The sequence below is a fragment of the Bombina bombina genome, chromosome 3 (assembly GCF_027579735.1).
Source record: "Bombina bombina isolate aBomBom1 chromosome 3, aBomBom1.pri, whole genome shotgun sequence".
Taxonomy (NCBI): Eukaryota; Metazoa; Chordata; class Amphibia; order Anura; family Bombinatoridae; genus Bombina; species Bombina bombina.
Window position 1 is genome coordinate 517,437,341 of NC_069501.1, and position 19,236 is coordinate 517,456,576.

The 19,236-nt window shown below is 38.7% G+C and overlaps 1 protein-coding gene across 1 annotated transcript in view; it reads right to left on the minus strand.

Moving 5' to 3' along the window:
- Positions 1-19,236, minus strand: part of RNPEP (arginyl aminopeptidase) — a 117,933-nt gene that overhangs the window by 88,057 nt on the left and 10,640 nt on the right. The window contains exons 2-5 of the mRNA XM_053706935.1: positions 17,315-17,455; positions 10,809-10,954; positions 10,034-10,150; positions 8,371-8,606 (exon numbers count right to left, since the gene is read on the minus strand). Of these exons, the coding sequence (XP_053562910.1) occupies positions 8,371-8,606; positions 10,034-10,150; positions 10,809-10,954; positions 17,315-17,455 (640 nt within the window). The remainder of the gene's footprint in view (positions 1-8,370; positions 8,607-10,033; positions 10,151-10,808; positions 10,955-17,314; positions 17,456-19,236) is intronic.

Genomic DNA, 19,236 nt, shown 5'->3' on the forward strand with positions numbered 1-19,236 from the left:
TAACACCAGTAGCTTCTTCTGCAGGCGTTGAAAGAATATTCTCTTCCTTTGGACTCATTCATTCTAAATTGAGAAATCATTTGGGACCCGATAAAGCAGGAAAGCTTGTTTTTCTTTTCCAGATTATGAACAAAGAAGAAACTGAAGATGACGAGTGAGCTACAGAGGACAGTATTTAAGTTTTTCATGTGTAGGCTGGGCTGACAGTCTAAGTTTCTTAAAATATATATATTTTGTTTAGCCAAATTAGTTAACAAACATGGATGTTTGTTTAAGCAAATAACATATGCTGTAATGTTATTGTTTCAGTTGAATAAATCTATTTAAATTGTTATTACTAAGGTAATGATTATTTTTCTCCTTCCTAAGTACAACAGAAAAGTTGTCCAAATATGAATTATATTGATTAACCTATTAAACAGGGGATAAAAAAACTAATATGAAAAGTTGTTATTCTAAAAATCTTCATCTACTTGCATATTAAAGTTATACCAGCAAGAATTAGTCTTTATGTGGAAAACTATGATTTAAATCAAGCCTTACTGACTAGTGATTTAAATCGTGATTTAAATCATGAATTAAATCAGTTTGATTTAAATCAAATCCACCCTGACTACATGGCAGGAAAAAGTGCTGCCATATAGTGTTCCAGACATGTGCACGCTTCTGAGCTTACGTCCCTGCTTTTCAACAAATGATACCAAGAGAACAAAGAAAAAACAGAATTTATGTTTACCTGATAAATTTCTTTCTCCTACGGTGTATCCGGTCCACGGCTTCATCCTTACTTGTGGGATATTCTCCTCCCCTACAGGAAGTGGCAAAGAGAGCACACAGCAGAGCTGTCCATATAGCTCCCCTCAGGCTCCGCCCCCCCCCAGTCATTTGACCGACGGTTAGGAGAAAAAGGAGAACCATAAGGTGCAGTGGTGACTGTAGTTTACAAAAAATAAATTTAAACCTGACCAAAATGCCAGGGCGGGCCGTGGACCGGATACACCGTAGGAGAAAGAAATTTATCAGGTAAATATAAATTCTGTTTTCTCCTACATTGGTGTATCCGGTCCACGGCTTCATCCTTACTTGTGGGAACCAATACCAAAGCTTTAGAACACGGATGAAGGGAGGGAACAAGTCAGGTAACCTAAACGGAAGGCACCACTGCTTGCAAAACCTTTCTCCCAAAAATAGCCTCCGAAGAAGCAAAAGTAATGAATTTGTAAAATTTGGCAAACGTATGCAGTGAAGACGCTGCCTTACAAATCTGTTAAACAGAAGCCTCATTCTAGGAAGCCCATGTGGAAGCCACAGCTCTAGTAGAGTGAGCTGTAATTCATTCAGGAGGCTGCCTTCCAGCAGTCTCATAAGCCAACCGGATGATGCTTTTCAGCCAGAAAGACAGAGGTCGCAGTCGCCGTTTGACTTCTCCTCTTGCCAGAATAGACGACAAACAAGGACGATGTTTGTCTGAAGTCTTTAGTTGCTTTTAGATAAAACTTTAAAGCACGAACCCCATCAAGATGGTGTAACAGACGTTCCTTGTTAGAAACTGGATTAGGACACAGAGAAGGAACAACTATTTCCTGGTTGATATTCTTATTGGAAACCACTTTTGGAAGAAAACCAGGTTTGGTATGTAAAACGACCATAGGGTGAATTACACTGCAAAGCAGACAATTCAGAAACTCTTCTAGCAGAAGAAATAGCTACAAAAAAAACAAAACTTTCCAAGATAGTAACTTATTATCTATGGAATGTAGAGGTTCAAACGGAACCCCTTGAAAAACTGAAAGAACTAAATTTAGACTCCATGGAGGAGCCACAGGTCTGTAGACAGGCTTGATTCTGACTAAAGCCTGTACAAACCCTGAATATCTGGCATGGCTGCCAGACGCTTGTGTAACCAAACAGACAGAGCAGATATCTGTCCCTTAAAAGAACTAGCTGACAGACCTTTCTCCAATCCTTCTTGGAGAAAAGATAGTATCCTTGGAATCCTAATCTTACTCCATGAGTAACCCTTGGATTCGCACCAGCAAAGATATTTCCGCCATATCTTATGGTAAATTTTCCTGGTGACAGGCTTTCTAGCCTGGATCAGAGTATCTATAACTGATTCCGAAACCCCACGTTTAGCTAGAATCAAGCGTTCAATCTCCAAGCAGTCAGTTGTAGAGAAATTAGGTTTGGATGTTGGAATCGACCTTGAATTAGAAGGTCCTGCCTCAAAGGCAGCTTCCATGGTGGAACCGATGACATATTCACCAGGTCTGCATACCAAGTCCTGCGTGTCCACGCAGGAGCTATTAGAATTACCGAAGCCTTCTCCTGCTTGATCCTGGCTACTAGCCAGGGGAGAAGGGGAAACGGTGGAAAGACATAAGCTAGATTGAACGACCAAGGCGCTACTAAGGTATCTACCAATGTCGCCTTGGGATCCCTGGACCTGGACCCGTAACGTGTAACTTTGAAGTTCTGACGTGACGCCATCAGATCCAGATCTGTAATGCCCCATAGCTGGGTCATCTGAGCAAAAAAACCTCCGTGTGGAGTTCCCACTCCCCCAGATGGAAAGTCTGAAGACTCAGATAATCCGCTTCCCATTTGTCCACTCCTGGGATGTGAATTGCTGATAGATGGCAGGAGTGATCCTCTGCCCATTTGATGATCTTGGATACCTCCCTCATTGCCAGGGAACTCTTTGTTCCCCCTGATGATTGATGTACGCAACAGTAGTCAAGTTGTCCGACTGAAAACTGATTAATTTGGCCTCCGCTAGTTGAGGCCATGCCTGGAGCGCATTGAATATCGCTCTCAATTCCAAAATGTTTATCAGGAGAAGAATTCTTCCCGAGACCATAGACCCTGAACCTTCAGGGACTTCCAGACCACGCCCCAGCCTAAGAGGCTGGCGTCGGTCGTGACAATGATCCACTTCGGTCTTCGGAAACTCATTCCCTGAGACAGGTGAATTCTAGAGTGGAGGGGCCTTTCTGACTAGATTTAGGTGTCCAAATAACTGCCAGGCCGAAATTAAACCCCAAAAGTGTTTTAAAGTCTGAAAAAACACCTTATTTATAGTGAAAAACATGCTAAAAAGCAATCGATTTTAAAGCCCACAATAGTGTCAACAAAGCATAGAGCCCTAAATATAAGCCATCATTTTATACAGAGTCTATTAGAAAAAAATGGCTCACCAATCCCAGAGGGAATTTCTGACAGTCTTCTAGCATTACCTGGTCTTGTTAGAAAAATGACTGATCATACCTGAAGCAGATAAGCCTGCAAACTGTTCCCCCCAACTGATGTTCTCTGGTTAACAGTCCTGCGTGGGAACAGCAATGGATTTTAGTTACTGGTGCTAAAATCATATTCCTCTTAGCAGAAATCTTCATCACTTTCTGCTGTAGAGTAAATAGTACAAACCGGCACTATTTTAAAATAACAAACTCTTGATAGAAGAAATAAAAAACTACAACTAACACACACATACTCTTTACCACCCCCGTGGAGATGCTACTTGTTCAGAGCGGCAAATAGAATGACTGGGGGGGGCGGAGCCTGAGGGGAGCTATATGGACAGCTCTGCTGTGTGCTCTCTTTGCCACTTCCTGTAGGGGAGGAGAATATCCCACAAGTAAGGATGAAGCCGTGGACCGGATACACCAATGTAGGAGAAATTGATAATAGATGATTTTTTAAATTGCATGTTTTATCTGAATCATGCAAGAATAATTTTGGGTTTCATGTGCCTTTAAAGGGACAGTTAACCCAAAAATGTTCTCCCCTTTAAATTGTTACCAATGATTCATTTTACCTGCTGGAGTGTTTTAAATTGTTTACAAGTAGCTCCTTTACCCCTATTTTGGCATTTGAAATAGCTGATTTAGCTTGTGGTAGCCCAACCTATACTGAAAGTTTCTATACTGGAGTACATTCTATTGAATAGCCTAAGTAAACACAGCCAGCAGAAGAGTTTACACTCTCAGTGGGGGGCATAATAGTTAAAGGGACAGTCTAGTCCAAAAAAAACTTTCATGATACAGATTGTAATTTTAAACAATTTTCCAATTTACTTTTATCACCAATTTTTCTTTGTTCTCTTGGTATTCTTAGTTGAAAGCTTAACCTAGGAGGTTCATATGCTAATTTCTTAGACCTTGAAGGCCGCCTCTTAAGAATGCATTTTAACAGGTTTTTCACCACTAGAGGGTTTTAGTTCATGTTTTTCATATAGATAACACTGTGCTCGTGCACGTGAAGTTACCTGGGAGTCATCACTGATTGGCTAAACTGCAAGTCTGTCAAAAGAACTGAAATAAAGGGGCAGTCTGTAGAGGCTTAGATACAAGATAATCACAGAGGTAAAAAATATATAAAGATAACTGTGTTGGTTATGCAAAACTAGGAAATGGGTAAACAAGGGATTATCTATCTTTTAAAATAATAACAATTCTGGTGTAGACTGTCCTTTAAGTATTAAAATTATAATTTTCCATTGTTCTCTCTAAGTATTGAGCCTTGGTTTTCTAGACAAATATAAGATAAGGAAGCAAGTGTGTGTACATAAAGTGATAACATAATGAGATCTGATATAACCTGAAGCTCAACCCATTGTAATAGGCTGTGGTTTGAAAAGCACAAAACCAGCTACTTCATATACACAAATAAACATAAAATGCAATTTCTCATAAATTTTATACTTTGCAGCTGGTATAACAAGTCATTGAAAATACATTTATATAAAAACAATTTTACAGTGTACTGTCCCTTTAAGTAATAATAATAATTGGAGTAAAATATTGTTTAGAACTGTTATTTTGTTAAAAAGACATTAAACTTTAAAAAATAGAGGTGTCAAAAAGCAGCTAAAATGACAGATCAGAGAAAACACAATGCTTCTATCACATGTGCAACAAGACGCAAGATTATAAGATGGCAGCACCAAAGATGCAAAGCGATACCAACCAGCTATACTAAAAAATTGGGGGCGGATCCAGCTAAATAGCTGTATATGAGTAATTAACATACCATAAAATGCACGTAATGTATTTATTGTTGTAATAAATGAATGACATTTAAGCATACTAGTTTTGTAATCGGGTAATTGGGAGATTCCATAGAATTGTCTTTAATCGCCTCCCTAGTAGATTTGTGTACAAGAATATAGTTTTCAGCCACATTGGCCAAATAAGGTAAAACAAATTCATTTAATTACATAAACAAAAGTAAAAACAAGTGAATATAACATGGTGACAGGTTTCACTAGTTGACCTTTATAAATAATGTATACTAACATGCAACATACAATACAACTAGATAATATTCCCTTACTTAAAAACGTGAGATTAAAGTGAAGGTAAACTTTGGTGAATGAAAGCCTGTTTTTAAAAATACTATTAAAAACAGGGGCACTTTCATTCATTAAAGTTTACAAAGCATCTGTTTTGATTAAAAACTTACCTTTTTTTTCTTTTCACAGCCAGAGCAGCTTCCCCCTCCTGGAAATCCTCTCTTCACACGTCAGCAATGACTAATCCGGCTTCCTCCAATCACAGCATGGCCTCAGGCAATGACTACCCTGGGGGGAAAGCCGTGATTGGAGGAAGCCGGATTAGTCATTGCTGACGTGTGAAGAGAGGATTTCCAGGAGGGGGAAGCTGCTCTGGCTGTGAAAAGAAAAAAAGGTAAGTTTTTAATCAAAACGGCTGCTTTATAAACTTTAATGAATGAAAATGCCCCTGTTTTTAATAGTATTTTTAAAAAACGGGCTTTCATTCACTACCTATTTCCTGTATTCAACTAAATTAAAGCAGGGGTTGACAAATCTGTTTAAAATGTAAGAGCAAGTAGGACTATTTAGGAGACATGCAGTGGTATTTGTATATAGATATATGGAGAATAACCCAAAAAGTTAGGAGCCAGGGGTAAAATTCCAGGAGCCAGTGGCTCCAAGATTTTTGAGCCATGAATTAAAGGACCATTTAATACAGTGCAATTGCATAATCAACTAATCCATAATAAAAAAAAAGACAATACAAAAGCACTGTCTGAATTTCAAATAAGTAGTTTTTCTGACAAATTTCAGTTGTTTCCATATTGGCTGAAGCCATTTATTATCAATCAACTGTGTTTACTCTTTTTAAATCATATTGACAACAGAAACTACTCAAATGACCCTGATCAAAAGGCGTTTGAATGGCTATTAAAGGTAACCATCCTCATCTGTGATCTGTTTTCTTGTAATTAGTGTGTGTGTTTAAAAGGTCAATGAGTTTCTGGACTCCTGACAGACCCTTGCATCTTTCATCCAGTGCTGCACTGACAATTCTGGATTCTGAGTCATGGGGAAAGCAAAAGAATTGTTAAAGGATCTGCGGGAAAAGGTAGTTGAGCTGTATAAAACAGGAAAGGGATATAAAAAGATATCCAAGGAATTGAGAATGCAAATCAGCAGTGTTCAAACTCTAATCAAGAAGTGGAAAATGAGGGGTTCTGTTGAAACCAAACCACAGTAAGGTAGACCAACTAAAATTTCAGCCACAACTGCCAGGAAAATTGTTCGGGATGCAAAGACAAACCCACAAATAACTTCTAGTGAAATACAGGACATGTGGTGTGGCTGTTTCAAGATGCACTTGAAGAAAGATGGGCTGCATGGTCGAGTCGCCAAAAGAAAGCCATTACTACGCAATTGCCACAAAGTATCCCGCTTACAATATGCCAAACAGCACAGAGACTAGCCTCAAACCTTCTAACACAAAGTCATTTGGAGTGATGAGACCAAAATTGAGCTTTTTGGCCACAACCACAAACGCTACATTTGGAGAGGAGTCAACAAGGCCTATGATGAAAAGTACACCATTCCTACTGTGAAACACGGAGGTGGATTGCTGATGTTTTGGGGATGTGTGAGCTACAAAAGGCACAGGAAATTCGGTCAGAATTGATGGCAAGATGAATGCAGTATGTTATCAAACAGAACGCCTCATTTTCCACTTCTTGATTAGAATTTGAACACTGCTGATTTGTATTCTCAATTCCTTGAATATCTTTTTATATCCCTTTCCTGTTTTATACAGTTCAACTACCTTGTTCCCACAGATCCTTTGACAATTCTTTTTCTTTCCCCATGACTCAGAATCCAGAAACGTCAGTGCAGCACTGGATGAAAGATGCAAGGGTCTGTCAGGAGTCCAGAAACTCATTGACCTTTTATACACACACACACACACACTAATTACAAGCAAACAGATCACAGGTGAGGATGGTTACCTTTAATAGCCATTCAAACCCATTTGAGTCAACTTGTGTGCATGTTATCAGGCCAAAATCACCAGGGTATATAAACTTTTGATCAGGGTCATTTGGGTAGTTTCTGTTGTCATTATGATTTAAAAAGAGTAAACACAGTTGATTGATAATAAATGGCTTCAGCCAAACACTAACCATGAGTGAAAGAAAAGTTTTTGTGTTATGATTCATATTCTCTGAAAAATGGCCAAGAAATCATAAATTCTGCCAGGGTATGTAAACTTATGAGAACAACCGTATATATACACACACACTATCAATTCTTGCACATGCTCGGTAGACTCTGCATATAAAAAAAGATAATGGAAGTTAATGGGAAAGTAGTATTTTCCTTTTTTTTACTTAGCACATTATAAAAATAAAGGAATATACATCCTGCCGTCTTTTCACCAGGTAACCCTCTTTGGAAAATGCAGAACAATGACAAAGCTCCTTATCAACATTCCACACACTTACTAAAAAGGCTTAAAAAGTAAAACCCAATGGGCCAGATTACAAGTGGAGCGCTAAATATTGCTTATTTGCGCTCCACTAAAAAATACCAGTGCACACATTAGCCAGTTTGCGTGCGAGCGATAAATTAGTGCTTAATATTAGAATTCTGACAGAATAAATGTGAAACAGACTAGACTTTATGGGGGGGGGGGGGGGCTTTTAGAGGGCCTATATCCAAACTGGTGGTAATCTTCCAAAAAATTCTCAGGCAATTTGGAGGCAACCTAAGGGGACCACTGCATGTGCAGAATCTCTGTGTGCCAATTTGGGTGTGCATACCACGGTTCAGCACTCCACCCCACACTTCTGTATGACTGTCATTGACAATATTTGCTCATTTCTGTGAGCTCAACTCAGGGCATACATATTTCATCTCTGCTACACGCACTGCATCTCTAATGTTAAGAGAAACATAGAAGTGTAGTTAAATAACTTCACTAACCATAAATGTTAAAACGTAAAATATCTGCATTTTAATTTATTATAATTGTGGTTGTTTAAACATTTTCACTCAGTTTTAATTTTCCTTTTATCATTAAGCAGTTTCATGATAAAACTCACCATATATCTCTGTGGAGATTCTGCGCTGTGCATACATAGTAAAGCCCTCATTCAGCCAAAATTCACCCCAGTTGGCGTTGGTAACCAGGTTTCCAAACCAGCTGTGAGAGATCTCATGTATGATGACATCCGCTAAAGATCGGTCCCCAGCAAGCAGGCATGGAGTGACAAATGTGATGCAGGGGTTTTCCATGCCACCAAAAGGGAAAGATGGTGGCATGAACAGCACATCATACCTTTGAGACAGGTAAGAGGAAAGCAAATGTCAATTTTAAATCACAGCGAGTATTATTATTTTTTATTTTTTTTGCAGTGAAGTAACCAGTTCCCGCACACAACATGTATGACACCCCTTAAAGTCATATAAAAAAATCATTTTTTTTCTTTTACGATTCAGATAGAGCATGCAATTTAAAGCAACTTTCTAATTTACTCTTATCAATTTTTCTTCGTTCTCTTTATTTGAAAAGCAGGAATGTAAAGCTTAGGAGCAGTATCAAAAAATAAGCAGATAGGAGCACCGAGCTGTGATGAAGTCAGGTAGCATTTATTCAAGTAGAACGCTACAGCTTAAAAATGCTCAAAATAGCAATTATGGAGATCCAATGGAAGGATAGACGTGTTTTGACTCCTGGCTGAAAACTAAGCTAAATAAACAGTTAAAACAAACTCTTGACATTGTCTAACTAATTTTTCTCTCTCTTAATAAGGCAAATACCATTCCGGTCTATACACATTTACATTTTCACAACTTAGAAAGAGCCTCCATGTACACTACATTGTGCCAATGCAGAGTCGTTTGGATACCGCCGCCTCGCCTCCAACGTAGATATTGTCCCAGGGCCCAAGGTAGGAAACACTGTATTGTTCCACTGGGTCCGTATTGTTGTGGGGATTGGCACGCAACACCTTATGACCGGACAAGGATAACCCGCTACCTGACACTACTTGGCATAGGTGCCTCATTGGAGGACATTGACTATATCATATGGATAAATGTTGTTAACACTCACTACCATTCCTCATTACTAGCCCGTTGAGTTATGAATTGGGCTGTGAACGTATAATCATATAATTTTCAAACTGTGGGCTATTCAGTGTATATATAAGCTTAGGAGCAGGCCCATTTTTGGTTTTGAACCTGGGTAGTACTTGCTATTTCAAAAAGATATCATGAAAACGAAGAAAAGTTGATAATAGGAGTATATTAGAAAGTTGCTTAAAATTACATGCTCAATCTGAATCATGAAAGAAAAAAATTGGGTTTCATGTCCCTTTAAAAAGGGACATACAACCCCAAACTTTTCTTTTTCAGGATACAGATAAAGCATGTAATTTTAAAGAACTTTTCCATTTTCTTCCAATAATCTAGTTTGCTTTTTTGTCTTGGTATCCATTGTTGAAAAGCATGCCTAGGTAAGCTCAGGAGCAGCAATGCACTACTGGGAGTTAAATGTTGATTGGTGGTTGCACACATATACCTCTTGTCATTAGCTATGAGTAATGATCCTTCAACAAAGGATAACAAAATAATTAAGCAAATTTGGTAATATAAGTCAAATGGAAAGTGGTTTAAAATTGTTTGCTCTCTCTGAATCATGAAAGAAAAATATTGGGGTCTATGTCCCTTTAATGAATTCAACTACAAACTCAAGCAACTAACCTGCCCCAAACATATGGTCCGAAGAGTTTCTCCCCCACACTGACAAATTTTTCTATCACCCCATCATACTCCTTCTTAGCTGCTTCAATCAGACATGGTTCTGCCCACACTCTGCTCCTAAAAGAAGACCAGCAATATAAGAATTATTAGACATCCTAGATTAGCTAAACAATACAAATGCTGTAAAGTAAGAATGTTTTACAAAATAGCATCAACTCTTCTAGGTGCACTTGCACAAAGTCAGGGATTTTGTAGGCATATAGTCAGGTGCATGATTAAAGAATTATATCAAACAAGTGCTAATTAGGCATGGGCAAAATGACAGGATTCAGCATTCGATTGCTAAACGAATGCTGACTATTGCTGCAGGCCACGGCATTCGTTTCGGCACCAGATACAGTGCCATCCTCTAATATGAGCAAAGAAGGCTGTGAAAAATTGTCTTTATTTTTTAACCTTTTGTTCAAAAATTACACAAAAATACTCTGCTCTCATGGATATCAAACAAATGCAAACACAGCACAGGTTTATCCAAAAAGAAAATCTTTGTTAAATATAGGAGTCCAACAATTATTGGCACCCCTATGAATTAATATGAGAAAAATATATTTGAAGTATATTCCCATTAATATTTTACATTTTTAGTACACCTGGGCGACTAGAAACAGGAAATTGTTCAACCATGACTTCCTGTTTCACATGGGTATAAATATGAGGTAACACATAGGCCAAATTCCCTTAGTCATTCATCACAACCTGTGACTTTCATACGCACCTTGGTCCAACCTCTGCTGATACAATATCACCTACAACTAAAGCCACCAAGTAAGCTGGGATAGGCTGTTTCATATTGAAGATGAAAGTGTCACCTTGGCGATCCCAGTTGGTTGCACTCATAATTGCTGTGAATCCCTCTGGCACCTACATAAAATTCACAACTAAAAGTTAGACATGGTCATCACATATATAACAAAATGCAGAGTGGCACGTGAAAGTCAGTTAATATTTCATGGTTTAGATAGTGTAACTTTTAAGGGATTATTCGTGGGGCATGCAGAAATAGCGTGATCTTGTTACTTTTAGCAAGATCGCAGCAGAGGTCCTTAAGGGCTTAACGACCAGTGGCGTCCTCGCGCTTGTCTCTACTGCGCATCGGCGCTGGTTGTTGAGGGGTTAAGGCCAGGTATGTTTGTCTTGTGCAGTCTCTACTATGCATCACTGCGTCTGACAAACATACTTGGCCTTTTATTATATAGGATTAAAAAGGACTATTTATTTTTTATTATCTAAACTGACCTAAACCTTAAAAATACCAGCCATTCTGGTAAAATACTGGTTGTTTGGTAACCCTTGTATGCACAGCAGCCAACAATATTGTAAGGTGACTGGCTATTATGCATACTGGCTGGTGTACATTGCTTAGGAGTTATTCAAAACTATAATTAAAACCTCTGTTATTTAATGCAAATTATTTTATTTCACAACAAATTATCTTTAGTGATATGTCTTATAGGCCTAGAAACTTTAGGAATTAACGCAATAGGATGACTTTCTGTAATGCGGCTGCTGTTGTTCAGAAAACATTTTTGGAAGTCAGTGTGTTTAAAGTGAAAGTCAATCCTAGCGTTGTACAAACGCTAGGATTGACTATTGAAACAAATAAAGGGGACTTTTCATTCATGAAGTATAAGATACTTCATGTAGAAAGCTCCTTTATTTGTTTCAGTCAATCGCCATTCTTAGCTGCTACAGCAGCCCACGGCTAAAATTTTTTTTAGCCAATAGCCGTGTGGTAAATCTGGCTCCCATAGGTGCCAAGCCGTATTTACCGTACGGCTATTGGCTGAGGTGAAAACTCATGAATGAAAGTCCCCTTTATTTGTTTCAATAGTCAATCCTAGCGTTTGTACCACGCTAGGATTGACTTTCACTTTAAAGTGACATGAAACCAAATTTTTTCTATTATGATTTAGATAGAGAATAACATTTTTAAAATGTTTCCAATTTACTTCTATTATCAAATTTGCTTTATTATCCTTTGTTGAAGAGATATCTAGATAGGTAGCATGCACATGTCTGGAGAACTACATGACAGGAAATAGTGCATTGTTGAAAAACTGCTGCCATATACCTTCCTGCTTTTCAACAAAGGATAAAAAGAAAACAAAGACTGTTAGATAATATAGAAGTGCGTTGGAAAGTTGTTTAAATGTGTATGTTCTATCATGAAAGAAAAATGTGGGGTTTCATTTCCCTTTAATCTCCATGCTATAGATCGAAAGGGGTGGAACAGTGACCACACAAACGGCTAGATTTGGAGTTTGGCGGTAAAAGGGCTGTTAACGCTCCGCGGGTTTTTTTCTGGCTGCACCATAAATTTAACTCTGGTATCGAGAGTTCAAACAAATGCTGCGTTAGGCTCCAAAAAAGGAGCGTAGAGCATATTTACCGCAAATGCAACTCTCGATACCAGAGTTGCTTACGGACGCGGCCGGCCTCAAAAACGTGCTCGTGCACGATTCTCCCATAGGAAACAATGGGGCTGTTTGAGCTGAAAAAAAACCTAACACCTGCAAAAAAGCAGCGTTCAGCTCCTAACGCAGCCCCATTGTTTCCTATGGGGAAACACTTCCTACGTCTGCACCTAACACTCTAACATGTACCCCGAGTCTAAACACCCCTAACCTTACACTTATTAACCACTAATCTGCCGCCCCCGCTATCGCTGACCCCTGCATTACACTTTTAACCCCTAATCTGCCGCTCCGTAAACCGCCGCCACCTACGTTATCCCTATGTACCCCTAATCTGCTGCCCTAACATCGCCGACCCCTATGTTATATTTATTAACCCCTAATCTGCCCCCCACAACGTCGCCGACACCTACCTACACTTATTAACCCCTAATCTGCCGAGCGGACCTGAGCGCTACTATAATAAAGTTATTAACCCCTAATCCGCCTCACTAACCCTATCATAAATAGTATTAACCCCTAATCTGCCCTCCCTAACATCGCCGACACCTACCTTCAATTATTAACCCCTAATCTGCCGACCGGAGCTCACCGCTATTCTAATAAATGTATTAACCCCTAAAGCTAAGTCTAACCCTAACACTAACACCCCCCTAAGTTAAATATAATTTTTATCTAACGAAATAAATTAACTCTTATTAAATAAATGATTCCTATTTAAAGCTAAATACTTACCTGTAAAATAAATCCTAATATAGCTACAATATAAATTACATTTATATTATAGCTATTTTAGGATTAATATTTATTTTACAGGCAACTTTGTAATTATTTTAACCAGGTACAATAGCTATTAAATAGTTAAGAACTATTTAATAGTTACCTAGTTAAAATAATTACAAATTTACCTGTAAAATAAATCCTAACCTAAGATATAATTAAACCTAACACTACCCTATCAATAAAATAATTAAATAAACTACCTACAATTACCTACAATTAACCTAACACTACACTATCAATAAATTAATTAAACACAATTGCTACAAATAAATACAATTAAATAAACTATCTAAAGTACAAAAAATAAAAAAGAACTAAGTTACAGAAAATAAAAAAATATTTACAAACATAAGAAAAATATTACAACAATTTTATACTAATTACACCTACTCTAAGCCCCCTAATAAAATAACAAAGACCCCCAAAATAAAAAATTCCCTACCCTATTCTAAAATACAAAAATTACAAGCTCTTTTACCTTACCAGCCCTGAACAGGGCCCTTTGCGGGGCATGCCCCAAGAATTTCAGCTCTTTTGCCTGTAAAAAAAAACATACAATACCCCCCCCCCCAACATTACAACCCACCACCCACATACCCCTAATCTAACCCAAACCCCCTTAAATAAACCTAACACTAATCCCCTGAAGATCTTCCTACCTTGTCTTCACCATCCAGGTATCACCGATCCGTCCTGGCTCCAAGATCTTCATCCAACCCAAGCGGGGGTTGGCGATCCATAATCCGGTGCTCCAAAGTCTTCCTCCTATCCGGCAAGAAGAGGACATCCGGACCGGCAAACATCTTCTCCAAGCGGCATCTTCTATGTTCTTCCATCCGATGACGACCGGCTCCATCTTGAAGACCTCCAGCGCGGATCCATCCTCTTCTTCCGACGACTAGACGACGAATGACGGTTCCTTTAAGGGACGTCATCCAAGATGGCGTCCCTCGAATTCCGATTGGCTGATAGGATTCTATCAGCCAATCGGAATTAAGGTAGGAATATTCTGATTGGCTGATGGAATCAGCCAATCAGAATCAAGTTCAATCCGATTGGCTGATCCAATCAGCCAATCAGATTGAGCTCGCATTCTATTGGCTGATCGGAACAGCCAATAGAATGCGAGCTCAATCTGATTGGCTGATTGGATCAGCCAATCGGATTGAACTTGATTCTGATTGGCTGATTCCATCAGCCAATCAGAAAATTCCTACCTTAATTCCGATTGGCTGATAGAATCCTATCATCCAATCGGAATTCGAGGGACGCCATCTTGGATGACGTCCCTTAAAGGAACCGTCATTCGTCGTCTAGTCGTCGGAAGAAGAGGATGGATCCGCGCTGGAGGTCTTCAAGATGGAGCCGGTCGTCATCGGATGGAAGAACATAGAAGATGCCGCTTGGAGAAGATGTTTGCCGGTCCGGATGTCCTCTTCTTGCCGGATAGGAGGAAGACTTTGGAGCACCGGATTATGGATCGCCAACCCCCGCTTGGGTTGGATGAAGATCTTGGAGCCAGGACGGATCGGTGATACCTGGATGGTGAAGACAAGGTAGGAAGATCTTCAGGGGATTAGTGTTAGGTTTATTTAAGGGGGTTTGGGTTAGATTAGGGGTATGTGGGTGGTGGGTTGTAATGTTGGGGGGGGGGTATTGTATGTTTTTTTTTACAGGCAAAAGAGCTGAAATTCTTGGGGCATGCCCCGCAAAGGGCCCTGTTCAGGGCTGGTAAGGTAAAAGAGCTTGTAATTTTTGTATTTTAGAATAGGGTAGGGAATTTTTTATTTTGGGGGTCTTTGTTATTTTATTAGGGGGCTTAGAGTAGGTGTAATTAGTTTAAAATTGTTGTAATATTTTTCTTATGTTTGTAAATATTTTTTTATTTTCTGTAACTTAGTTCTTTTTTATTTTTTGTACTTTAGATAGTTTATTTAATTGTATTTATTTGTAGCAATTGTGTTTAATTAATTTATTGATAGTGTAGTGTTAGGTTAATTGTAGGTAATTGTAGGTAGTTTATTTAATTATTTTATTGATAGGGTAGTGTTAGGTTTAATTATATCTTAGGTTAGGATTTATTTTACAGGTAAATTTGTTATTATTTTAACTAGGTAACTATTAAATAGTTCTTAACTATTTAATAGCTATTGTACCTGGTTAAAATAATTACAAAGTGGCCTGTAAAATAAATATTAATCCTAAAATAGCTATAATATAAATGTAATTTATATTGTAGCTATATTAGGATTTATTTTACAGGTAAGTATTTAGCTTTAAATAGGAATAATTTATTTAATAAGAGTTAACTTATTTCGTTAGATTTAAATTATATTTAACTTAGGGGGGTGTTAGTGTTAGGGTTAGACTTAGCTTTAGGGGTTAATACATTTATTAGAATAGCGGTGAGCTCCGGTCGGCAGATTAGGGGTTAATAATTGAAGGTAGGTGTCGGCGATGTTAGGGAGGGCAGATTAGGGGTTAATACTATTTATGATAGGGTTAGTGAGGCGGATTAGGGGTTAATAACTTTATTATAGTAGCGCTCAGGTCCGCTCGGCAGATTAGGGGTTAATAAGTGTAGGTAGGTGTCGGCGACGTTGTGGGGGGCAGATTAGGGGTTAATAAATATAACATAGGGGTCGGCGATGTTAGGGGCAGCAGATTAGGGGTACATAGGGATAACGTAGGTGGCGGCGATTTGCGGTCGGAAGATTAGGGGTTAATTATTTTAAGTAGCTGGCGGCGACGTTGTGGGGGGCAAGTTAGGGTTTAATAAATGTAATACAGGGGTCGGCGGGGTTAGGGGCAGCAGATTAGGGGTACATAAGTATAACGTAGGTGGCGGTCGGCAGATTAGGGGTTAAAAATTTTAATCGAGTGGCGGCGATGTGGGGGGGACCTCGGTTTAGGGGTACATAGGTAGTTTATTGGTGTTAGTGTACTTTAGGGTACAGTAGTTAAGAGCTTTATAAACCGGCGTTAGCCAGAAAGCTCTTAACTCCTGCTTTTTTCAGGCGGCTGGAATCTTGTCGTTAGAGCTCTAACGCTCACTGCAGAAACGACTCTAAATACCGGCGTTAGAAAGATCCCATTGAAAAGATAGGCTACGCAAATGGCGTAGGGGGATCTGCGGTATGGAAAAGTCGCGGCTGAAAAGTGAGCGTTAGACCCTTTAATCACTGACTCCAAATACCAGCGGGCGGCCAAAACCAGCGTTAGGAGCCTCTAACGCTGGTTTTGACGGCTACCGCCGAACTCTAAATCTAGGCCAAAGTGTGTAAAGGATCCCTGACCTTCCCCTGTTTGTGAGGGGAAACTGGACCAGCGATGTTGTTCTGCAACAGTGAAAACCTGCAAAGCAAATAAATATTTTTCAAGCCAAAAAAATAAAAATAAACAGGTAGTGCTGTAAAAAGTGTGTTGCTGTCTTAAAGGGACACTAAACCCAATTTTTTTCTTTCATGGTTTTGGTAGAGAATACAATTTTAAACAACATTCCAATTTACTTCTATTATCTAATTTTCTTCATTCTTTAGATATCCTTTGCTGAAGAAATAGCAATGCATATGGGTGAGCCAATCACACAAGGCATCTATGTACAGCCACCAATCAGCAGCTACTAAGCCCATCTAGATATGCTTTTCAGCAAAGGATATCAAGAGAATGAAGCAAAATAGATACTATAATTAAAGAATGTTGTTTAAAATTGCATGCTCTTTCTAAATCATGAAACAAAAACATTTGGGTTTCATGTCCCTTTAAGATATGTAATTTCTATGTTTGTATTAAAAGTTTTACAGTCGTAAAAAAAAAAAAAAAGAGTGCTCTTGTGGCCAACAATCTCTTCAGAAGAATGTATTTGGCTGAGCAATGAACTTTGTTATCCCTTGTAAAATTTAGAGGAAAATATCACATTCACTAGAGAACAATTATTTAACATAAAAGGAATTCATGATACATCAATACAACACACGCCTCTCTAAATTAGGGTAGAATGGGTGTATTTTCTGCAGTGTCTCACCTGGATATTAGCGGAATAAGTGCATTTAACAGAAGGTGTATCAAAGCACGGAAAGAAAGAGCGGTTCAGCACAGCTTGCCCCTGTGTGTACATGTACGGCTTTATCTTCCCAGCTGTCTGCTGCGGATCTAGCCAACACACCTGCAAAAAATAAAGACTACATAAGTAAGAGTGGCAAAATGTGTTTCAATCACATTGACATTGTTAAATGGACAGTCTACTCCAAAAATTTTATTAGATAATCTCTTTATTACCCAGTCCCCAGGTTTGCATAACCAATACTGTGCTATTAATATACTTTTTACCTCTGTGACTACCTTGTTTCTAAGCCTCTGCAGGCTGCCCCCTTATTTCAGTTCTTTTGACACACTTGCATTTTAGCCAATCAGTGATGAATCATAAGTAACTTCACGGGCATAAGCACAATGTGATCTATATGGCACACATGAACTAATGCCCTCTAGCTGCGAAAAACTGCCAAATGCATTCAGATAAGAGACAGCCTTTAAGGGCTTTCGAAATTAGCATAAGAGCCTACCTAGGTTTAACTTTCAACTAAGAATACCAAAGGAACAAAGCAAATTTGATGATAAAAGTAAATTGGAAAGTTGTTTACAATTACCTGCCCTATCTGAAGCATGAAAGTTTAATTTTGACTAGACTGTCCCTTTAAGGGACAAGAGAACCTGCAGTCAGTATTTAGATCATCAGACCGCTGCTTCCTATCCTCTTTTCCACCTCTTAGGTGGAGAATTTCTCGTCCAACCAAGGACATCGACAGCGGTGTTGCACAAGAGCGCAAAATAGCGCTCTGGTGCAATACGGAATTCCGCTAACTGAATTCTGCCCGCCAGAGGCGAGCTGCGGTGGACAGGGATGCATATGTACGCCCTGTTTGCTTTGGCTTGATAAAGCGAGCCCTCAGTGTTGTTTAATAGGTGAAAATGATCACCTATTACAGTTTACACAATGCAATAATAGCCAACGGTTAATACTGCCCTGAATTGTGTTTACAAAGATGGATAAATAAGTAGATTCAATGGTTAAGGGTTTGGCAAAACCTGCACAGTTATTTCTCTATTTTTACACATTTGACATTTTTCCCCTTTCAGAAAGAAACACATATTTCCCACGGCACCTTTTACTTATTTATTTTTCTGCTAAGTGATTTACTTTTTACTATTTTACACATGTATCTAAGTAATTTATAATACAGTTTACGGGTGTGACAAATTGATAAAATAATAGCTGAGGGAGAAATACTTACTAAAAGTAAACATTAAAGCAGGAAATTTGAAAAAAAAAAAAAAAAAAATTCTTTAAAATTTGCTTCCTGTATCAAATTGTGAAATTATTTTCTTATATACACACCTTATCTGAGGCAGCAGATCCTACTGAGCATGTGCAAAAGTTTATAGAATATACATGAGCCTGTGATTGGCTAATGGCTGTCACATGAAATGAAGGAAATGTTATATTCGTCAGGGAAAGAAAATCTACTGCTCACTTAATGTTGCATTGTCTTTTTAGCATACATTTATTGCTAATGCAATTTTACTGCATTTAATTAGACTTGTTTAGCACCAAAAAAATGTGTTTTTTTTTCGAATCTTTTCGGAACAAATATTTGTGGAAATTTGTCTGCTGCACTATTCAGAATATTCGTAAAACATTTACATATTTTTCGTTAAACAAATCTAAATGCTCCTTTGCTACAGGTGAAAAAGTTCACCTGTAGCGTCATACTTACCTCTAGGGGTGCTGGAGAGAGGCACTAGGCCCGATCCTTCTTCTCAGAGCCCTGGGCCGTGCTAATATGAGGCTTAGCGTGGTGGATCCCAGGGCCTGCTTTAAAGGACCTTCTCCTTTAACGCATGCTTTGGGATCCGCCTAATAGTGTGGCCCGGGGCAGGAGCAGACCT